Genomic DNA, 22,521 nt, shown 5'->3' with positions numbered 1-22,521 from the left:
GTCATTTCGTACAATGCGATATGCTATGGAAATTTTATATATAAGAGAAGACGTTCTCGAACAATTATATAGTTCTATATTATCTATATTCTATTCATCCCTCATAAATGGGGGAGGAAATCAGTCGCTTCACAGCAACTGAATAGATACCATTCACTTATTAAGCCGGATCACTAGTAGATCATCCCTGTTTCCAGCAATTTTGTGTTATTAAGTTTATTTACTTTAATCTAGAACATTGTAATTTGTAAAAGCAAGGCCTAACAATACATTTAGTTTGGTACAAACAGGATCAGGTTGCCACAATTTCCATAGAAAAACCATAAATATAAGCGCAGGTGGTTTAGTGGTAAAATCCAACGTTGCCATCGTTGGGCCCCGGGTTCGATTCCCGGCTTGCGCATTAAAAATTATTTTTTTGCTCAAATATTTTGGTACACCAGCAGGGTGTGTGTGTTTTGGACTGGAATGGTAGGTTATTTAGCAGCCATTGGGAACTGCATGGAGAACAGCAGATTTTGATAAGACGGCGTGAAATTCTGTTCAGTTTTAGGGACTTTTAGAAAATTAATTTTTAATTTACCATCAAATGGGAGTAAGAACAAGACATTTTCTTTAAGAAATTGCTTTCCATCTTAGAAGGAACAGTGTGTTGCCATACGAAACCGAGGACAACAATTAAGAGATATCATTTGGCAGGAGGATTCATATGCGAGTAGCTTATACATATCAGCGGTTATATTATTAGGGTTTAAATGGTGTATTCAAGTCATTAGTGACCGACAGAAAAGTTTAATAACGTAACACTCTTTGAGGTTGCTTTGAACAGCAAATGGGCATGACATCGAAGTTTACACACTCTATAACTCATAACCTAGATATCTCTTTTCTTTCAAAGCTTAAAGCCTAAATTCAACATATTGAGCACTACAGTCCAATAATATATGAACACCTTTCTCTTTCACCATCATCGTCTCCATTGGGAGTTCATACACCAGTTCACCATGATCTCAAATACTGAGTCGTCTCCGAAGAGGTCGAAAGTAAAAAATCTAGCTTTCTGTCTTTAATGGGCATTTAGCAGCAAAGTGACCTGTCTTCTGATAGAGAAAACAGAGACTTCTGGTGGCGTTGTGAATTATTCTACCTTCCAATGTAGAATTCTTTTTCTTAACATAATCAGAAGAAAAAATACTAGAGGTACGCCTATCAAACTTAAAACTTTCTTTTGCCACCATTTACTGGTTTTCTTCTAGGGGTCTAGTCAAATCACCATGTTCGCTTAAAATTAAGGCGGCTTAAGTATCCTCAAACCCCTTTAAATAGTGGAAATTGCGCTCTTCATTCGAATCTTTCTCAAATTTTCCCTGTTTCCAATTCAGTAACAAGTTTTTGTGTGTTAGCATTGAGGCTTAAAACTTTTCTGCGACAGCCCTCTGTTCTCGTACTCTATAGCTCTTACCATTTCCTTCCCCTTCTCTTCTCAACTAAGCCATACAATATTCCAGTTTTTTTCTCTAACCTATGTTTGGGTTTCATCAAAATTAAAAAATTATAACTTTAACCGAATCAAAACAATGGTCCATCCTAAACACGTTATTTGTAAGTTTCTTTATATTTATTTCTTCTTGACACCAAATCTATAACTTTTCCTAATCGGGTAATCGGCATTGGGATAAATAAAAAAAAAATAGAGTACACGAAATGAAATTTCACTTCTCGAGAAATCGCTAACCTTCATTGACATCTACTTATTAACAGAGTACTTCAATCAGGAGAAGTAATCAGTATTTGAGACAGCAACGTAACGTTACCAAATTCTAAAATGTCATCACCATTTCCAGGAGATATACCAAGTGGCGGTGCACGTCCATCAAATTCATCGCCTCCACCATCTTCCATTGGCGGAGGATTTGGAAGCAGTAGTGAATTTGATCATGACAACTCTCAAATCGGTTCAAGGTTACAATTCCCAAGTTCGTCTCAACCACAACCTGCTCCGGGAAATGCATTTGTTACAGCCTCATCTCAATTTAGTTCACAGAATCAATTCAATAATAATGGAGCAGAAACACCTGGAGAAGAAAATTCTGAAGTGAGAGCTGAGCTAAGAGCTAGAACTCTTACTCATGTTAAAAAAGTGGACGATGTTACCGGTGAAAAGGTTCGTGAAGCCTTTGAACAATTCCTAGAAGAATTTTCAATCAAGAATGAAGAAACTGGCGAAGTTGATAAAATTTATCGTGCTCAAGTGGAGTTTATGAAAGTTTATGATTTGAACACTATCTATATTGATTATCAACATCTTTCAATGAGAGAAAATGGTGCCCTGGCTATGGCAATCTCAGAACAATACTATAGGTTCTTACCGTTCTTACAGAAAGGGTTGAAGAGAATTATAAAGAAATATGCACCAGACTTGCTATTGACAAGTGATACTATAAACAAGAGACAAGACCTAGACACTCAAGATGAGAATGGAGAAATGGATACCAATACAGAAGGTACTGTTGGAGCTTCTGGAATGGCTACAAGATCAACGACCACTAATTCTCCTGAACAATCTGAAAGAATTTTCCAAATTAGTTTTTTCAATTTACCAACTGTGTTCAGAATCCGTGATATTAGATCAGAGAAGATTGGTTCTCTTCTAAGTATATCAGGTACAGTCACAAGAACATCAGAAGTCCGTCCTGAGTTATACAAAGCTAGTTTCACCTGTGATCTATGTCGTGCCCAAGTGGATAATGTCGAACAATCTTTCAAATACACTGAACCTACGTTTTGTCCAAACCCATCGTGTGAAAATAGGGCATTCTGGACATTAAATGTCACAAGATCGAAATTTTTAGATTGGCAAAAGGTTAGAATTCAAGAAAATGCTAATGAAATTCCAAGTGGTTCCATGCCACGTACTTTAGATGTCATATTGAGAGGTGATTGTGTAGAAAGAGCTAAACCAGGTGACAGGTGTAAATTTACAGGGACCGAAATTGTTGTTCCCGATGTTACCCAATTAGGGCTACCAGGTATTAAACCAACCAGTTCCATGGATACTAGAGGTATTGCAAGAAGTACTGAAGGTTTAAACAATGGTGTTTCGGGACTAAGAGCTCTTGGTGTTCGTGATTTGACATACAAGATCAGTTTCTTAGCTTGCCATGTCATTAGTATTGGATCCAATACGGATGCCAGTAGCAATGGTAACACAGAAAATGAACTTCAATTAGCTGCCACATTGCACGGTTCTAATGTTTACCAAGATTACGAGAAGGATCAAGAAGTATTTTTAAATAGTTTGAATTCAGAAGAGATCAATGAATTGAAAGAAATGGTCAAAGATGAACATATCTATGATAAATTGGTCAGATCAATTGCGCCAGCTGTATTTGGTCATGAAGCTGTAAAGAAGGGGATCTTATTACAGATGTTAGGTGGTGTTCATAAAAGCACAGTGGAAGGTATCAAATTAAGAGGTGATATTAATATCTGTATAGTTGGTGATCCTTCAACGTCAAAATCCCAATTCTTGAAATATGTTTGTGGGTTTGTTCCAAGATCAGTTTATACCTCAGGTAAAGCTTCGTCCGCTGCTGGGCTAACGGCTGCTGTGGTGAGAGACGAAGAAGGTGGTGATTATACTATTGAAGCAGGTGCATTGATGCTTGCTGATAATGGTATCTGTTGTATTGATGAATTTGATAAAATGGATATTTCAGATCAAGTTGCCATTCATGAAGCCATGGAACAACAAACCATTTCTATTGCGAAGGCAGGTATTCATGCAACTCTAAATGCCAGAACATCAATTCTTGCAGCTGCCAATCCAATCGGTGGGAGATATAATAGAAAATTATCACTAAGGGGTAATTTGAATATGACAGCCCCTATCATGTCCAGATTTGATTTATTTTTTGTCATCTTGGATGATTGTAATGAGAAGATTGATACAGAATTAGCATCTCATATTGTTGATTTACATATGAAGAGAGATGCTGCTATTCATTCTCCTTTTACAGCTGAACAACTACGTCGTTACATTAGATATGCTCGTACTTTTAAGCCAATTCTAACTAAGGAGGCACGTCAGTATTTAGTTGAGAAATACAAAGATTTGAGAAAGGATGATGCCCAAGGATACAGTAAATCCAGTTATAGAATTACTGTAAGACAGTTGGAAAGTATGATTAGATTATCTGAAGCCATTGCTAGAGCAAACTGTGTTGATGAAATTACTCCTGCTTTCATTGCTGAAGCTTATGATTTATTGAGACAAAGTATTATTCGTGTTGATGTTGATGATATTGATGTTGGTGAAGATGAAGAAGATGAAGACAACAATAATAACACTAATAGTGCTGACCATCATCCAGATGTAAATAGAGATGGTAACGACAATTCTGAAGCAAACGATGGAGATGATGACGACAATTCCAATAGTGGAGGTAATACTACTGGACATACGGCAGAGCCTGTAAATAAAGTTAAGACTAAGGGTAAGACTACTGTTACATATGACAAATATGTTTCCATTATGAACATTGTTGTTCATAAGATTGCTCAAGTTGAAAGAGAAGAAGGAAGCGAGTTAACTGCCGTGGATATTGTTGATTGGTACTTGCTACAGAAGGAAGATGAATTAAACTCAGAAGAAGAATATTGGCAAGAAAGGAAACTTGCATTTAAAGTATTGAAAAGATTAGTCAAGGATAGAATATTAATGGAAATTCGTGGTACAAGACATGAATTAAGTGAAGAGAATGATGTTGAAGAGGATGAAGATGACGGAAAAATTGTCTATGTCATCCATCCAAATTGTGAAATGTTGGACGTTATAGAACCAGATAACTCTGTTGACAGTACCTCTGGAGGTGCAACTGTCTAAACCAGGAAACAATAACTTGTACATCCTTTAAACGTATATACATCAGTAATAAAATTGTAATTATAAGAGGAAAACATTAAGTTATTTTTTTGAAACTATGTAAAAGCTTCATCCTATATAGAATTAAACATTAAATTCTTCGTGTAAAGTTTCACCCAATCTTTTCAAACCTTCAGTTAATTTCTCAGGTGATACAGCAGCGTAAGTACCTCTGAAGAAAATTTCATTTGGATTTTCTCTTTCCTTTGAAGCAGCAGGTTGAGGTGGTACGGTATCACCTTCAGTAATAAACCAATCACCTGGAACCACTAAGACACCACGAGAGATAACTTTTTCATACAATGCGTGCTCAACCTTCTTTGGATCAGAATCATACTTGGTTTTGAATTCAGGATGTGTGGAGGCATCAATATTGACGGTGAAGAACATACCGGCAATAGGTGGATTAATAACGAATGCTTTATTTTCAGGAATGTACTTATGTAGGGCATCGATAGCACAATCACGCTTCAAAGTGTACTCATGACGTAAACCTTGTAGCCAGTCCAAGTAACCAGATTGTCCCCATCTATGTAAAGTGGATGACACAACAGATTGAATAAACCCTGCTGGTGCTTGAATGGTCATTTCATGTAATGAAACAAATGGCTTTAGAATCTTCTTAGAACCAGTGATCCAACCCAATCTTGAACCTGGAGCCAAGACTTTAGAGAATGAGTCTAATCTAATGACACGACCATCTGTATCCACAGATAAGAAAGTCTTATCTAGGGAAGCTAAGAAATCCTTATGAGATTCTCTTGGTTGGGCCCTTGTCACGGCTCTCTTTTGTAGATCTCTTTCGTATTTGTCCATTTGCAAGAAGTAGTATGGAGCATCCTCAATGATTAAGAAATCATGCTTTTGGGCAATACGGAAGATTTCTGGTTTACGTTCATCAGCCAAAGAAGTACCGGTTGGATTTTGACCTGTTGGGATAGTGTATAATAACTTTGGTTTTGGAGCACCTGGAGTCCAATTATCAAGAATAGCTTCCAATTTGGCTGGAATGATACCCTTATCATCAATTGGGACTGGGAAAGTAGTAATACCTTGAGCTTGAGCAGCAGCCAAACATGAGGAGAAAGAATGAGCTTCGGCCAAGATGACATCACCTCTGTTACAGAAGACTCTTAAAGTGGATTCCCAAGCGTTAGTGTTACCTGCAGTGGCAACGACATCCCAATCTTCATATTGCATGTCATGAATCAATTTGTTATGTTCTCTAATAAATTCTAATAATTCAGGTTGACCTTGAGAGAACCCGTATTGCAAAGATCTAGCCAATGGGATGTCACCTTCGTGGACTTTAACGTCCTTCTTCAAGTCGACTTTACAAACTTCATCATTGGACAATTCACTGATTGGATGACCAATACCCTTTGTGAATGGTGGAGCTGGAGAGTCGATGGAGACGTTATCCCATGGGAAGTAGTCACTCAAGGGCAACCCACCACCTAAGAAGATAATGTTTGGATCCTGGAATAAATGGATACAAGTCTTCAATGGAGAAGGTTTACGAGCGTTTGTTTCGTCGGAGTATAAATGAGAGAAATCTTTGGATTCAGGTAAAGTCATGTTGTCTAGCGATGAGTACAGGCTTGTTAGTGCTTGTTTGGTTGGCAGGAGAAGTTGATTGGGCTAAGAATAACACACGTAATGGTTTATATATATTCGTTATTTGCTCTTATCATGGAATTTTTCAGTTTACATTTCCAGTGCGATCTGAGTCACACGATTGCTTCCGCGAACAACCGAACCGAATATTTCACCACTAAGATAGAAGCTATAATTCGAAGAATGATGGAAAAGGTTAACATTACGCAGACTTCAGAACTAGTTTATAAGAATATATACCGGTGCACACTCCAATTTATTCCAGGAACATCTTTAACCCTTGTGTGAGTGAATATATGTGGTCCCGTTTTCCCATCCAAGAAATCAAATAATTTCTAACAGACGGTACGGTGGAATGCCCCTTTGCCAATAATTCACAGTATCTAAGATATCTAATCCTTATGTATTTATCTGTTTCAGAGTTTTAAAACCAAGAACAGAGAAAAATTGTTGCTCCTTTGCACTCTAACCGAAGCAGACAATCTAGGAGCAATCTAGTATATAGGTTGTTGGTGGTTTCCAAAATGACAATATTTTGGGGAACATGCCGCCTTTGTAAATACAAAGCCCCGCTGAATTTTTAAAACAAGTTATGGTATTAACCCGTTTTTCATACCTAATTATTACTCGATGAGCTTACATCTTATTGTCAGAGGACAATGTAACCAGAGGGAGGAGTTCATGCAACTTGACCCCGCAATCTTTGAGATTGATCCACTACGTCTAGATATTTTATGATTTACTACAAATAATACATCTGGAGTTACCAAAGATAGAAAGGGAGGTATTTACAAGAATCATGAAAGAATTTAATTGACTTCAAGACCATTCTATATTTATTTTATTAAGTGTCGTCCTCGCACGTGATCCAAGTCGTAAGTCATGAACTATAGTAATCCAAAATTTCTACCAAGCAAAAGGGAAGGACTGATCTTCCAAGTCTGAAGATTAAGGTGATGGTATCAAGCCAATCACATATACGTAGGTAGCCATGGTTCACTTGTCGAAATGGTTGTGGATATTATCTTCAACGTTTTATGGTACTACGCTTGTAGCAGCTTTGAAGTCCAAGAAGGATTACTCTGTAGCCCATGAACTGTTGCCAGGCCTATCTTCCATTAAAGATGCTGCATTAATTCCCGAGATGTTTGCCGGTCAAATACCATTATCTGATAAGGAAGATACAAATGATTCCAAATATTTTTTTTGGAGATTTCATGAAAATAATAAAGATCATGATACTTTGATATTATGGCTCAATGGTGGTCCCGGTTGTTCCTCCATCGATGGTGCATTGGTAGAAGCAGGTCCACTCAGAATAGATTCAGAAGGGAAGGCTTATTTGAATAATGGATCATGGCATACTAGAGGTGATTTGGTATTTGTCGATCAACCTTTAGGAACAGGATTTTCAACATTAGATAAAAATAAAGAACAAAGTGATAACTCATTTGACATTGACTTAAATGACGTAACAAATCACTTCATGCAGTTTTTAGAAAACTACTTTCAGGTATTCCCGGAAGATCTGCCCAAGAAATTATTACTAGCAGGTGAAAGTTATGCCGGACAATATATTCCTTATTTTGCCAAGGGTATACTGGATCACAACGCCAAATTGGAACATGACGCCATTGATGATTATGAATATAATCTTGAAGGGTTATTGATCGGTAATGGATGGATAGATCCATCTGTTCAATCATTATCATATTTACCCTTTGCAGTAGAGAATAAACTAATTGATGAGACAAACCCAAATTTTAAAAATTTATTAAATGCTCATGAACTATGTCAAAAGAAAATAAACTCACAAAAAACCGATGGCAATTCCCAATTCTCATTCGATGAATGTGATAAGATTATAAATCTATTATTACAATATACTAAGGATGAATCTCCAAATACCCCAGCAAATCAAGTGTGTTTGAACGTTTATGATTTCCAATTACGAGACAGTTTCCCTCAATGTGGTATGAATTGGCCAGCTGATATTTCCTATGTCTCAAAATTTTTTAACACCCCAGGTGTCTTAGAGGCATTGAATCTTGATAGTGATACCACGTCACCCTGGCAAGAATGTAATACGAAAGTACAAGATAAATTAATCAATCCTAGTTCCAAACCTTCCATAAACTTGCTACCATCCATTATGGAGTCCGGTGTGGAAATTCTTTTGTTCAATGGTGATAAAGATCTTATCTGCAATACAATGGGTTTACAAAATACTATTGATAATTTGAAATGGGGAGGTTCAACCGGGTTTTCTGAACAATTGGAATCATATCAATGGAGCTATAGAAATCAATATGATTCAAATTCTGATTCGAATGCTGACAATGAGATTACCGTCGGTTCAGTCAAGTATGATAAAAATTTAACCCTGGTCAACGTTTATAATGCATCTCATATGGTACCTCATGATAAGGGCTTGGTTAGTAGAGGAATTGTAGACATATTCTTGAAAAACGTTGTGCTGGAAGATGTAGATGATGATGTTGAAAAACTAATCAGTTCAGATGTCCCATTAGTTTCTAATGAGGAAGAAGAACAGGATTCGCAAAAGGAAAATGGTACTACTGCAGGTAGTGAAGAACAAAATGAAGATGACGAAAAGCATGAAGACGAAAGCGAAGAAGAAGATGAAGAAGAAGAAGATGATGACAGTGATGATGAAGAAGACGACGATGAAGACGACGATGAAGACGACGATGACGATGACGATGACGATGAAGACGACAATGATGACGAAGGCTATTCCACTTTCAGAAAAACAACAATAATTGTATTCATAGTTTGTTCCCTCTCATCCTGTATCTATATCATCTTCTTCTATGGACGCAGTCAAAGCAAAAACCTGTTCAGCAGACTGAAGAATCCAAATAAAAGTGTTACATGGGCGGATGATCTTGAAAGAAATGCCACTGGTACAACTGATGAATGGGAGGATATAGATGATGAGGATAATGAAATCACAGGCGATGTCACAGCTGGACTTCAGGATGATAACCAAATTTCAGCTCCACCCAAGACACCAAAGACGAAAAAGAAAGGGAAGTATTCAAGTGTTCCAGCAGACGAATTTGAAATGGACGATTTTTGAATAATGTAAGTAATATTTAATATATTGACTTAATATCATTTTTATAATGCTTAATATTATACAAACTATATTCAAAGTCAAGCCAACGAAGACTGAAAAAGTGCTTGCTTGCTTACTATATAAAAAAAAATGTACCATAGACTATAAAGAAAATGCATGGGAACTATTGTCTTTGCAAGAAAGTAACCACTTTCTTATCTTGCTAGAGGAGCACGCGAGCTACACATTGAATTGTCGTCCTCAATTATGGTTGAATGAAAGAAACATCACATTTTTATGATCTACTATTGAAAATGAGCATGGACATATTGGACCCAATGGAGACCGTTCTGCAATACCGACATAAGCCTTCTTTAAATAAGTGGGATGAGATCTCAATCAAGAGGGTATGCTTTTACAAATTAGATTAAATCATCAACTTCAGGAGAGATGTAATACGCAAAACTTCTTCAATCCAACGGTTCCTTTTATGGTTTCAGGTTGACTTTCAACCCCAATTTCTTCTTCTTGGATTTTATCTTGACAATTCGAGGCGAAGGAGTCGTTAGCTTTGGGGATTTATCACTATCATGAACTGATGCCGAAGGCTTCTTCTTGCTCTTCAACTCGAGTAGCCGTTTCTTCTTTTCAAAGGTGTTCAGCTTACTACTCAAATACTCATTCATCTTTGATTCTTCCGCCAGTTTGGCATCTTCGATACTTTTGAAGAATTCAATCTCTTCTTCGTTCAATCTATTGAAACTTTCTCTTTGCTTAACTAATCCATTAAATTCTTTTTGCTTGGAAATAGCGCTACTTCTTAATTGGTCTCGTAAGGTTTTCCTGGATCGTATCTTACTTTCCCTTTCAAACTTCTCTTGTTCTAGCTTTGCCTTCTCATTTTCATCTTCAATATTTGTAACGCCTTCACTAACAAAGGTTAAAGGTTGTTTATTGGGAGAACCCTGTGACCTATTTTGTTGTTGTTTATTTCGACTGGTATTCATTGTAATTTAGAAGATGTATTCTCACATTCTGTTGGCTTCTTCTTCCATTGACACTGCCAATATAACGATCATTAAAATAAATTCAACCAGTAAAACCTTCAACTCACGTGCAATGTCATTAAGAAACTAGGTTATAATTTAAATTTTTAAAACTTAAAATAATATGCCATCTTAGTATAGTGGTTAGTACACATCGTTGTGGCCGATGAAACCCAGGTTCGATTCTTGGAGATGGCATTATTTTTTACTTGTTAAGAAAGAATAAGTAGTGCAATTCATTCTTGTTTCATATTTATTATTTCTTTAAAAGTAGTTCAAATATATATACAATAAACCTAAAAGAAAATATAACTGTATTCTTGAAAAAAATGTACATGCGATTGCCAAAGCAACGTCAACCAAGACAATTAATTATATTTCTGGAAATAAAGCAATAATTGTAGGGAGGAAAATTTATTTCTAATGCCATTCATTGGTTTATGGCTTTGGAATTTTCAAACTCTTTGAGATCATACCACAGCCGTGAACAAAGAATGTCAAAACAATTGGATGGAATTCAAAAACTTGGCCTCCTCTAACAATCCCCAATGGAAGAGCATCAAAGATATAGTTCTTGGAAACTAAATACGCCATACCAAACACTAAAACCAAAGTAGTTGGCATTGGGAACCCTTCAAAATACTTTGATTTTCCCTTTACATCCTTTGGTAATTGACCCACTGTGACATTAAATCTTGCTAATCTAGCAATCCCACATAGCACAAAGAAAGATAAAACAAATACATCCAATGTAGTTTGAATACCTAGAGAGAAGGCGATGGAAGCAGGTGCGACGCCAAAAGAGACTAAATCTGCCAATGAATCCAATTCTTGACCCATTAAAGAAGATCTATTTCTTAAACGTGCCACTCTACCATCTAAGAAATCAAAACACATCCCTAAGATGATAAAAAAATGAGCACGTTGAACATAATGAGGTCTCCCAGTCAATGTAAATCTCAAACAACTAATGATTGAATAAAATCCAGAAAACCCATTTAACATCGTAATGAAATCTGCCATATGCAAATTTCTAATCATACTAAAATGGTACTTGTCACTCGTAAATTTTTCAATATCGGCTTCATTGGGGGGTGCTAAAGGTTTGGTATCGATAGTGAGCAAACTCAAACTTGATGATCTTTTCTTGGTGAGACTATTATGAAGTGGTTCATCAGAATCGACGACATTGTCGTCGTGTTCATCCAATTTCCCTCTGTTTCTTACTTCGGACATTGTTAAAGTTTGTGGTATAGTTAATAGGGGAATATTATCTCTCTGACTATCTGTTCTAAACTTTAAACTGAATAAGATGAATCTATTAAATAGTTCAATTGAGGATGATTATTTTGGTGCCCCATGGAATGCCGTTCGTTCCACCAATTTGTTTTCTTCATTTTTTTCAGCTGCGAAACTGTGAAAATTAAGCAATGGTTGACGTTACCATACATTTATTGAATACATAACAATAATAAATACTAGACTATAAGAATATTAAAAAGACAACAAAAACCTTGTTGAAGGCAGAGATGAGTGGTTTTTTACTTATTTAATTGAGCCAAAGTTTCTGCAGCAGCAGCGCCACCCAACCTAGCATCAAATTCAAATCCTCTACCCAACATACTTGATAACAACCCATGATAGGATGGAATACCGGCACCATCCTTTTCAGTTGGATTATTTTTACAAACTTCATTGAAATAATTGTGATAAATATCACCGTCATAATAACCAATTGGTGCGTTTATCATTGCATCAGGCAATTTAAAGGCGTCGGTTAGGGCAATAGCATCATTTCTTATTAAGGGTAACAATTCCATCAATTTTGGTTGAATCAATTGAGAAATTTCTCTTGGTTTAAATATTTCCAATTGTTGGAATTCACCTGAATGCTTATCAATAAAATAAATTGAAAACAATTTATAGGCATTCCATAAAGCATCTCTTGTAGCCTCATCGGTCACATAAGATTCACCAGGGTTAGATAATTTAACATAATATGTCTTCAACATATAATGGATGGCGTGGAATTTTGCTACCAAAACTAAAAGTTTTGAAACACCATCAATGTTTCTTGATTTTTCTACAATTTTGGCAATATGACCCAATAATTTAACTAAACTAATGGCCCAAACATCTCTGTAGCCACTTAATTTATCCAATTCAATCTTACTAGAACCAGAAAAGATACCCATAATATACTTAGGATCCAAATAACCAAACGAATCAGAATCCAATTCTTTGTCATATTTACCCATGGTAGCAGAGTCGACAAACTTCTTTAATATGGATTTAGCAGATGTTAAACACAAGATATTATTATCACCTTCCCAAGTACATTGAACCACCCAGTCATCATAGCCTTTACCGAATGCATTATATTGAGAATACCCGTGACCACCACATGATTGTCTTAATTCATCAATCAATTGGGCAATTAACCATGTATTTGTGGCCTTCAAACTTGCACTGTCAATGAATAAATTCTTTAATTTAGAACTGACTTTTGCCAATTTAACCTTATCACCGGAAGAAGAAACTGCGTAAAGTTCATCTAAAGTTGAATAATAATTATCCATTAATTTGAATGCTGCTGGAGATACCAAATATGGGATAACTAATTGTGGTAGGACACGATATTGATGTAAGGGATAATCAATTAATTGAGTCTCCTCTGCATTTTTCTTTGGAGCAAATTGCTGTCTTCCTACAGCATATCTAATACCAATTGTGGCAAATTTAGAACCGAATCTGAATGAATCCATTACCATATTAACTCTACCACTTAATAATGCACTATAACCTGAAATTGCGTCTAATTGAGGTTCAGTTTTCACAATTGGGTTTGCACCATTTGGTCTTGGGATGACTTTTGTGAATCTACTTAACATAAATTCACGTGGAATCACCACATTTCTAAATTGAATCCAACCGTTATCAATACCATCTCTACCCATCTTACTACCAATGTCACCAATGGCAATACCAGGGAGTAGTTGGAAAGTGGAAGTGTCTCTTAGTGGTACCACAAATGTCTTAACACCATAATCCTTCTCGTTAACAATCAATCTTGCATAAACTACAGTATGAGTGGCTGAATGAGCTGCACCACCGATCCACCATTTGGTTGCAGTTAAATCAGGAGTATCAATAATAAAACAATCCTTCTTTACATCATACACAGCTCTTGTTTGTAATTGTGCCACATTGGAACCATGACCCAATTCAGTCATGGCAAAACAACCATAAATTCCCTTAATTAAAGTAGCACCTCTTTCCTGTAACCAATATTTAATTTGTTCATCGGTACCATTACCCTTAATACAATTACCAAACAAACCCAAGTGAACTCCGACACGAGTACCCAATTGTGGATCCATGTTAGCCACTAAGGACAGTCTTTTATCAAAGATAGAAATATCCTTGTTAGTCAAAGGTGGGACAGTGGATGATTCAGTCTGTAATTGTTTCATCAAATCTTGATCACGGAACTGTTCCCTGGCAGTCTTAATATCATGTTCCATGTAAATGGACAATCTATTAATTTTCTTAGCAGTGTTCAATCTAAGTTGTTCCTTTGTTTGGTCATAATAGTCTGTGTCAGTCTTGAGGACAGGGTCGTAAATGATTTGTTCAACGAGCGAATGCGTTAGCGCTTGTCTTGTGGGGTTTGATTCCAAGAATGTGTTTATTTGATCGATATCCAACTTAGAATTCAATCTTTCTTGAGTGATAAACTTTTGTGGGTTCAACACGGGCGAACCCCTCTTTTGTGTTGTTGTTCTAGTCATATTCGTTTGCTGTTAATATATTATTTAATAACAAAGTATGAAAGGCGACTCGCAAAAGAGAACTGATGGAGATAATCAAAACAAGAACAAGTATTTATATTAAATTGCATTCAAGGGAAAAGTACTCCAACTGAAGCTCATCCCGTAGTAAAACTTTTGGAAATGGATTAAAGCCTTTAATGTTAAGTGGAGTTTGGGTCTTCGGAGTTAATCACGTCGCAGCCGTTCGTTCTTATAAGCGACGCAAAGTCACAGTCACATTCAAATTCAACGCGGAATAAAGGAAGAACAAGTATGGTTCGTACTTACAGGTAACAACCTCTTTAAAGCTTCGGATATGGTTTGTTTCTCTTATGTACAGAACTGCTAATGATGAGGCAAGTATGTATAATTAGCACCTGATCAAACAAACCAGATATGAAACCCTCCAAAACCATTTTTTTTAAAATCTGGCAACTTGGCCGAGTGGTTAAGGCGAAAGATTAGAAATCTTTTGGGCTTTGCCCGCGCAGGTTCGAGTCCTGCAGTTGTCGTTATTTTTTTTTGTTTCCTCTTTTGTAATCTTAGCTACAAAACGTTAGTTAGTCTTATGATTAGCTAGCTTTATTCTGAACCAACCGAAAAATCCTTGCTGCAACAATCTGTTCTGTTTGACTGCAAATGGGTGAGGCATTTTCTGTCTCTATCACGCTTTGGAAGTTTTTCCGAGATCTGGGGAAAAACTGGAGAAAGCGCGGGGAAGGAAAAATCGTTTGATTTGTACGCAAGGAGATAATCCAATAACACCGTTGCGGTGTTTTCCCTTCCTTAGTTGGATCATTAAATTCGTTAAACTTAGTTACATGTACGTACATAAATACGGTTAGTTACAGAACCCTGCATCATCATTGTAATGGGGCATACAGTATTTGAGTCACGTACTTGTGTTTGTATCTTATAATAGAGGCCACACATAACGTGTTGTGCTTTATACTCGTGGTCACCAAATGATTGAGAACCACATGGTTCGGGATCGGCAGCGCACCCGACGTGTTCTCATTAGATGTATCTTGTGAAGAATTCAATATGATATTTTCTAAATGTGGTGGTAGTTGAGGTGGCGTTAACCATTGTAGACTGCTACTGTTACTATTCTTCTTCCTATCCAGTGTCAGATAATATTCTTCCATCACTTTCGGATCCGTAAACACAGTCGGTATTTCTTGTGTATATTCAAAATTGGGTGTAGAGGATTCTTCATGAACAAACCGTGAGTATCCGTCTCCAAAATCATCTGGATCATTCCGAATTTCCATAGGAATTCGAGATCTAGCACTCATTGGTTCCATACCACCTTTCCCATCCTTCTCCGAAGCTTTACTCTTTCGAGAACTAACAGATGATCGTCTTCTCTTCCTCTCAGATGAACTCTTTGAATCTGATGATTGACCTGCGGGCACTGGAGGTGGAGGAGGTTTAACTTCTAAATAATTCACAAAATTCCCCGTTTGATCTGTGGCTGTGGGTAAGAAATCACTAAATTTTAATTCATTATCTACAATAAATCTGAACCGGTGCGTCCCCGCTGGTAATTGCAATTTAACATGGAATAGACCTTGCTTATCTGGTACAGGTATCAAACTAATCATTTTCCTCCATCCTGTAAACGACCCAGTAACATAAACTTTATCACCGCCTTGTTTCCATGTAATCTCTACAGGGTACATTTCAGGTTGCTTATTAGCCACCTCGGCGGGGGTTTCAATTTTAGACGTATCATTGGAGACATCAGTATCCTGTATTTTATCTTCATCTTTTTCAATAGGATTCTCACTCTGGTCATTATCCTTTAAGCTAAGGCTCTTTAACGATTCTTCTATTTCACGTTCATCATTATTAATGTTCACAAAATCTTTATCCTTGGGTTGTTCTTCTGTTTCCGCATTTATTAAACTTTCATTCCCGGAATCTAAACTCCTTTCGTCTCTACTGGGGAACATCTTTAATTCGTCCTCGTCCCTTAATATCAATGTAGATTTTCTTGACCTTTTCTCCACCGGCGTGTTTTCTGAGAAGGACGAATTCTCATTTGTATGGCTCTCAGTCGACCTTGCAGCTGTAATATGCTCATCCTCATTTCCAACAGAGCTCAACTTGGGGAAATCTATTGGAGTTTCCTTCAAGGGTATCGTCTCTGATGGAAAATCTCCATCCCTTCTCTTAATATCTATAGGTTTGGATTTCTTAATCGATGAACCATTCCGTATTGACATCCCATTAGAGGACCGTCTGGAAGATGTATTTGAAGTATGATTGGGACTAACCAATGAGGTCCCTTGTTGTTGTGGCGGCGGCGGGTGCGGTAGGTCCCTATTAGTCTTTAATGGATGACTTGAATTATTCCCCATATTTTATTGTTCTTCTCACTTCTGAGAGAGCTTCACAGTCCAGATATATTCTCTGATGGTTGAGAGAAAGAGAAATTCCCGGTTAAATACCTTAAGTTGGAGTTAGTAGGGTCCAATGGATGGATGAATGGATATTTCACCTTTCCACCATCAGGCAATCGCATCAGATCAAAATCAATCTGGGGGTTCGGCCTCGCCTCCTGGACCCCTTACCCGCAGGACAATATTAATACAGAGCAAAGCAAAAACATGGTTCATTGGAAAACGTGTGTATTGGATGTGTGTCTATAAAGATATATATTGAAGCTATATACCTCCATGCATATGCGAGGTGGGTGGGTATTCCACTCATGAAGTAAATTTAAAAATGAAATATAGGGGTCGTGTCATGAAAAATGCCAGTTGGTGAATGTATTGGGTTTGTATGTCAATTGGCTTTTGCTCTTTTAGTTGGGCTTGTTGAAGAAATCAATTTGTCTCAGCACTTTGCTCATTGGTGGCAACTTAACGTTGCTCACTCTTGATTTGTCATTATTCACTGATGATTCACCATTATCATCAGTGTCGTCATAATAATTGTCCTCATCATCAGTCGATAATTGGAATCTAGCTTCTCCCGGTATCCTCTTTTGAGAATCTAAAAAGGAGCCTTGATTGTTAATTATTTCCTTACTGGGAATAATATGTGTAGTTGCACTACTTGTGTTTAATAATGAACCGAGGGAGACTGTGCTACTTGTTGTAGAGACAGTTCTTGAATCCTTAGGTGATGGCGGACTCAAATACCTATCAATCTTAGCACTTTTCTCCTTGGACACTTTCTTATCTGTGGTGTGACCCTTCTTCATTGCTGTTAATGCATTTATTATAGAACCTGCAAATCGTTTTTGAGTTTGAGGACTTTGAGTTTGTTGCTTTTGTTGCACCGGGGTATTATATTCATGTGCACTGGAAGGAGAGTTTGGCCTCGACATATTTGTATGCATACTTACATTGGATGAAAAGATGGATGAATTAGAAGCCTCACTCAACGTCAAAGAGCTAGTGGATCTATTGAACGATTGCATGGAAGGCTGCAATTGAACATAGTTAGATGTTGCAACGCTTCCTGAGGGCATATTAGAAATCTGTATCGTTGCATTTTGAGGATACATACCCTGTGGGGATTGAGCATACACAGGAATATTAGTACCATTATGTGCCATCATAGGGATGACAATTGGGTGCATCCCATTGGGAGCTTGTCCCGCAGGGCCAGATACTTGTATTATATTGGCATTCATTGGTGCCATACCGACAGCCAATCCAGTCATTCTTGTGGCGACTGGTTGAAACAACATTGGTTGTCCGACCAGAGTCCCATCTATCATCTCGTCACCCATTTGATAAGCATTCATGCCTCTCATCTTTGGTTTCTTTGTTCTTCTCTGTGATGTACTGGTGTGTGTTCTCAAATGCCTCTTCAACTCATCACTTCTACTAAAGCCCTTCCCACATCCGGGGAACGCACAATGATGTGGTTTCTCCCCGGTATGTGTTCTCATGTGTCTCTTCTTGTGTTCCAATCTGTGAAATCCTCTTGCGCAGGTCTCGCATCTGAACGGTCTCTCATCGTTATCTTCGGGGAAATCCACCTGTTTTTTGCCTGTCATATTTTGTACTTGTGGAATAACAAATTAATCTTGTCCTAGATAAAAAAATAAAAATATGTGCAGTTGGTGGCTTAACATGGGGAAGGGGAAGAACCAAAACGTTGGGAAACGAGTATGTCAGACCATCAACCTGAGTATTTAAATAAAACGTCCTCGGAAAAATCTCGCGAATTTTTCAGAAGCAAATTAGTGGGGGGTGGTCTTTCTCGGAAAAACTTCCAGCAAATTTGAACGAGAAAAAAAAGCTGGAGCAAAAGTTCCGGTTTCTGGCTGCACGGATCCGTCTGAGCACCCGATCGGGAAGGAAGGTGCGAGTAATTTTCTCACGGATAAAATTTTCAGCTTCTCGGAGAAACCTCTCGCTGTATAATCATGGAGGCGGGGTCGAAAACGTGAATGGGAATAATTGAAATGGCAATTGGAATTGGAATTGGTGCCGCGGAAAGATTACGTACCGACCGTGTTTCTTCTTAATGTCGCTCCCGTACCTTATTGGATACCGGGGTGGCGTTTGGCTACGTACGAAACGTAATACAGCTTCTGCCCCAATGGATCGCCCTAAATTATTTCTTGTTACTATTCACAGCCGAGAATTGTAATGGTTCAACTGAAACTAGATTACTCCATATTCCGGAAAAACTATTTTTTTTGTGGAGTGAGTTGGTGGGGATCCTAACAAGGAAATCCGTACGCACATACATCAACTTGGTATTGTCAATAGAGTGCCATTTTCGGAGACCTCCCTCCGTATACACAACGCTGTATATTCTACGTACTGATCGATACTGACTCTTGCCGTTCCGATTAAACTAACAAAGAGACGGACACGATTGCTTTCCGGAGTGATGTGAACCGATCTGTTGTAAACGAAAAAAGAACATAACTGTCGGCGTTGCATGCTCCGGTGCAAGCACAAGAGAGAATACCTGGTAGTATTTTCTTTGTGTAACCTTAAATGGGCTGTCCCTATTGACGTACTAGGTAAGTAAGTACGTGTGTGACTGCTTGATCCCTTGGTCCGTATTTGACACGTAAGAAATCAAGTAGTTACATATGCCCAGACAATTATCGAAGAGGGTCCTCTGTGTATTTTCTTGAGCAAATGTGTTCCACACTGATCGTAGGAAAGTGCCTTTTGTTGTCTTCGTCTTTGTTGGCAAAGGAGTTATGCACTGCGAAAGAAAACGGTACACTTACGCCTCCACAAACAGACTTGCTTTAAAACAAGGCTCACTATTCTTTAAATTTTAGTTAAAATATTGTACGTATATAGTTAGTCAGTATATATTGCTACTATTGAGTTCAGATATCTTTGTATGTTATTTTATCATCTTTTTTTCTGGTTTTATGTGTGTATTTCTTTATCTACTTCATTATCGCTTTCTTACCGTCCTTAACAACAATTACTGGAACTACTCTTCTTATTTTCATTTGGAGTTGGTGTCAAACTAATCGTTGGTCCCTTTGGTGCTGCTGCTGCATTGTTACCAGAATCGCCTAAATCTACTTGATGTTTACTAACCATTTGATATATAGCTGTAATCAATTCTCTAAAGGCTTGATCGACATTTTCACTATTCAAAGCACTGGTCTCAGTAAATAAAAGTTCATTTTCAGATGCAAAATTTTTAGCCTCAGCAGTTGGTACAGCACGAAGATGAGCCAAATCAGATTTATTACCAATTAAACCAACGGCAACATTATCGTCTGCATTATCTCTCAATTCTTTTAACCAATGGTTACAGTTCTCATAAGTTCCAGACTTACTTATGTCGTAAACAATCAACGCACCTACAGCACCTCTGTAATAAGCTGATGTGATTGCACGATAACGTTCTTGACCAGCTGTATCCCAAATTTGTGCCTTAATTTTCTTACCTTCTACTTCTATGGTTCTAGTGGCAAATTCCACACCAATAGTGGATTTGGATTCTATGTTAAATTCATTTGTGGTAAAACGAGACAAAAGGTTGGATTTACCAACACCGGAATCACCAATTAAGACAATCTTGAAAAGATAATCGTAGTCATAACCATAATCTTCGTTATTCATTTTGTTCTTTAGTAATCGTTATTATAAGTGATGTCTATGGAAACAAAGTTAAAATATCAATGTAGATCAATGGATATTATCTTCAAAACCAAAATCGATGGTCCATTGTGAGTTTCCAATTCCAATTCATCCAATTTGTCCTTTCGTTGTTGTTTTTCAAACTTTGCCCGTTTAAAAAATTCGTCGCGTGGCACGACACATAAACGAATGAATACATTTATTTATTTATACATGTATCTATATATAGTCAGACGCTCAGAAGGACATATGTTCCAATTGCCTCATAACTCTAGCAGCACCATCCACAGAACTGTCATTCTCAATAGAGATGGTAGCTCTGTTGGCCTCGAGCCCCTCCAATAGAATACATGCCTTACATTTCTTATTACTGGAAAGATACCCACATTTCTCACATCTATTCCCGTCGACAAACCCTGTAGCACCGTGTTTTGTCTGAGATGCATCTTTCTTCTTCAATACTAGATTTTCACCACTGTGAATTATATCAATAATACAACTTGGTCTCACAGATTCTAAATTCTTCATGAACTCTCTAGCGGTACCTCTGAATGCCTCTGGTGCATAGGTACATTCAGTAGAAAAATAGTCTAATTTCTTATAATGTGCATAAAGAACAATTTCCTTTTGGTATGAATATTTGAATGGTTTTGATCTCTTAATGGGTGATCCTTTACTTTTCGTAATAATAGCAGTGGATTTCTCCAATCTAGCTACATCCCCACGTAAAATATTCATCAACACAGTCTCTGCCATATCATCAGCATTATGTCCCGTGATGACATGATTGATTCCTAATTTCTCAGCACCACGGTCTAAAGCTTGTCTTCTAAACACACCACAATAAGTACAACTATTTCTAATACCGGCACATGCAACAATTTCATCCATCGTCCAATTATATAATTCCTTAAAAGACACAATCTCCAAGGGTAATCCATATTGTTTCTGATTTCTCTTCACAGTGGCCAACGAGTCATCACGATACCCAATAATACCTTCATCCACGCTCAGCAGGACAATATCGATCCCATAATCATGGCGCTCATTCAATAGCTTTAGCATGTGAGCCAATACGGTGGAATCCTTACCACCGGAGGCTCCAACGGCTACCCTTTCACCACGATAAAACAGATTGTTGTCTATGATGGTGTTATGAATCTCTGTTTCGAATACATGGAAAAAACATAGTTTGCAAACCTTCTGCATATTTTTGGGCCTCTTTAGGATGGCCTTTCTGGCATGACAAAGCTCGCAAAGCTGCGATATCTTGACATTCTTGTTGTTGACTGGTTCTGAAGGTGGTACGTAAACAAATGATTTGGAAGACATGACCTGCTTATTCTTCTGGATGAATCAACCGATGAGTTTCACATTTGATGAAGTTGACTTACTAATTGAAAAATCGAAGAAGAAAAATTCATTGCATCGCATCGCATCGCGTAATCTAGGAGAATCAAGTAATCGATATATATAACTTCGTAAAAGCTATATAAATTACTGCCAAGAGACCAATAACTAAAAGAGAATCTACCTCTAAAGTATTGATTTATTCTTTCTAATCATGAAAGAAATGGACGTAAATGTGACGACTAATTAATCTATAGGAATATTTTAAAAAAATACCTTCAAAAAGTGACATTAAATGATTGTCTTTGAACAAGATTTTAACTCCTTGGAAAGTAAGAAGCATTGCAACAAGCCATTTTATATTAACGTTGCTTTACACAGTCTCTCAAAACTTTGAGCCAGAGCATCTTCTACAAGTACCTCTGACTTCGCAACAATGGAACTCCTGCGTTGAGCAAGCCGAGCAAATTATTAGATTGCCTTATTCATTCGACCTTGGTTCGCCCAGACAGTAACTTCTTGCATTTGCATTTGATCACCTCGACCACATCGTAACCTCTTACCTGTACATTAGCTAATATATTTCTCGATTTACTTTCAG

General features: G+C 37.4%; 10 protein-coding genes and 3 non-coding genes across 13 annotated transcripts; 5 read left to right on the top strand and 8 right to left on the bottom strand.

The window, feature by feature from the left end:
• Positions 1-332: 332 nt before the first annotated feature.
• NCAS0Etrna17G lies at positions 333-403 on the top strand. Its single transcript has one exon. It is a non-coding gene; the product is annotated as a tRNA-Gly (tRNA).
• A 1,422-nt stretch (positions 404-1,825) lies between these two features.
• MCM6 (MCM DNA helicase complex subunit MCM6) lies at positions 1,826-4,885 on the top strand (the record flags this gene model as incomplete). The annotated part of the gene is made up of 1 exon (XM_003676451.1): positions 1,826-4,885. The coding sequence occupies one exon, from the start codon at positions 1,826-1,828 to the stop codon at positions 4,883-4,885; it is 3,060 nt and encodes a 1,019-aa protein (XP_003676499.1).
• Positions 4,886-5,008: 123 nt separating this feature from the next.
• On the bottom strand, positions 5,009-6,502 carry ARO8 (bifunctional 2-aminoadipate transaminase/aromatic-amino-acid:2-oxoglutarate transaminase; the record flags this gene model as incomplete). Its single annotated transcript, XM_003676450.1, has 1 exon — positions 5,009-6,502. One exon carries the CDS (start codon positions 6,500-6,502, stop codon positions 5,009-5,011), a length of 1,494 nt encoding a protein of 497 aa, XP_003676498.1.
• Positions 6,503-7,532: 1,030 nt separating this feature from the next.
• KEX1 (serine-type carboxypeptidase) lies at positions 7,533-9,644 on the top strand (the record flags this gene model as incomplete). Its single annotated transcript, XM_003676449.1, has 1 exon — positions 7,533-9,644. One exon carries the CDS (start codon positions 7,533-7,535, stop codon positions 9,642-9,644), a length of 2,112 nt encoding a protein of 703 aa, XP_003676497.1.
• A 467-nt stretch (positions 9,645-10,111) lies between these two features.
• On the bottom strand, positions 10,112-10,630 carry FYV6 (Fyv6p; the record flags this gene model as incomplete). Its single annotated transcript, XM_003676448.1, has 1 exon — positions 10,112-10,630. The coding sequence occupies one exon, from the start codon at positions 10,628-10,630 to the stop codon at positions 10,112-10,114; it is 519 nt and encodes a 172-aa protein (XP_003676496.1).
• Positions 10,631-10,795: 165 nt separating this feature from the next.
• Positions 10,796-10,867, top strand: NCAS0Etrna7H. Its single transcript has one exon. It is a non-coding gene; the product is annotated as a tRNA-His (tRNA).
• Positions 10,868-11,107: 240 nt separating this feature from the next.
• Positions 11,108-11,905, bottom strand: NCAS0E00640 (CDP-diacylglycerol--serine O-phosphatidyltransferase; the record flags this gene model as incomplete). The annotated part of the gene is made up of 1 exon (XM_003676447.1): positions 11,108-11,905. One exon carries the CDS (start codon positions 11,903-11,905, stop codon positions 11,108-11,110), a length of 798 nt encoding a protein of 265 aa, XP_003676495.1.
• A 305-nt stretch (positions 11,906-12,210) lies between these two features.
• POX1 (acyl-CoA oxidase) lies at positions 12,211-14,460 on the bottom strand (the record flags this gene model as incomplete). Its single annotated transcript, XM_003676446.1, has 1 exon — positions 12,211-14,460. The coding sequence occupies one exon, from the start codon at positions 14,458-14,460 to the stop codon at positions 12,211-12,213; it is 2,250 nt and encodes a 749-aa protein (XP_003676494.1).
• A 451-nt stretch (positions 14,461-14,911) lies between these two features.
• NCAS0Etrna16S lies at positions 14,912-14,993 on the top strand. The gene has a single exon. It is a non-coding gene; the product is annotated as a tRNA-Ser (tRNA).
• A 351-nt stretch (positions 14,994-15,344) lies between these two features.
• Positions 15,345-16,847, bottom strand: NCAS0E00620 (protein kinase subunit beta; the record flags this gene model as incomplete). The annotated part of the gene is made up of 1 exon (XM_003676445.1): positions 15,345-16,847. One exon carries the CDS (start codon positions 16,845-16,847, stop codon positions 15,345-15,347), a length of 1,503 nt encoding a protein of 500 aa, XP_003676493.1.
• A 446-nt stretch (positions 16,848-17,293) lies between these two features.
• Positions 17,294-18,499, bottom strand: MIG2 (Mig2p; the record flags this gene model as incomplete). The annotated part of the gene is made up of 1 exon (XM_003676444.1): positions 17,294-18,499. The coding sequence occupies one exon, from the start codon at positions 18,497-18,499 to the stop codon at positions 17,294-17,296; it is 1,206 nt and encodes a 401-aa protein (XP_003676492.1).
• Positions 18,500-19,892: 1,393 nt separating this feature from the next.
• On the bottom strand, positions 19,893-20,552 carry YPT32 (Rab family GTPase YPT32; the record flags this gene model as incomplete). The annotated part of the gene is made up of 1 exon (XM_003676443.1): positions 19,893-20,552. The coding sequence occupies one exon, from the start codon at positions 20,550-20,552 to the stop codon at positions 19,893-19,895; it is 660 nt and encodes a 219-aa protein (XP_003676491.1).
• Positions 20,553-20,807: 255 nt separating this feature from the next.
• On the bottom strand, positions 20,808-21,902 carry NCS6 (Ncs6p; the record flags this gene model as incomplete). The annotated part of the gene is made up of 1 exon (XM_003676442.1): positions 20,808-21,902. One exon carries the CDS (start codon positions 21,900-21,902, stop codon positions 20,808-20,810), a length of 1,095 nt encoding a protein of 364 aa, XP_003676490.1.
• Between the last annotated feature and the right edge of the window lie 619 nt (positions 21,903-22,521).

The sequence above is a fragment of the Naumovozyma castellii genome, chromosome 5 (genome assembly GCF_000237345.1).
Source record: "Naumovozyma castellii chromosome 5, complete genome".
In the NCBI taxonomy this organism is placed as follows: domain Eukaryota; kingdom Fungi; phylum Ascomycota; class Saccharomycetes; order Saccharomycetales; family Saccharomycetaceae; genus Naumovozyma; species Naumovozyma castellii.
The sequence above is the reverse complement of the archived record's forward strand: the minus strand, read 5'-3'. Positions and strand labels throughout refer to the sequence as shown.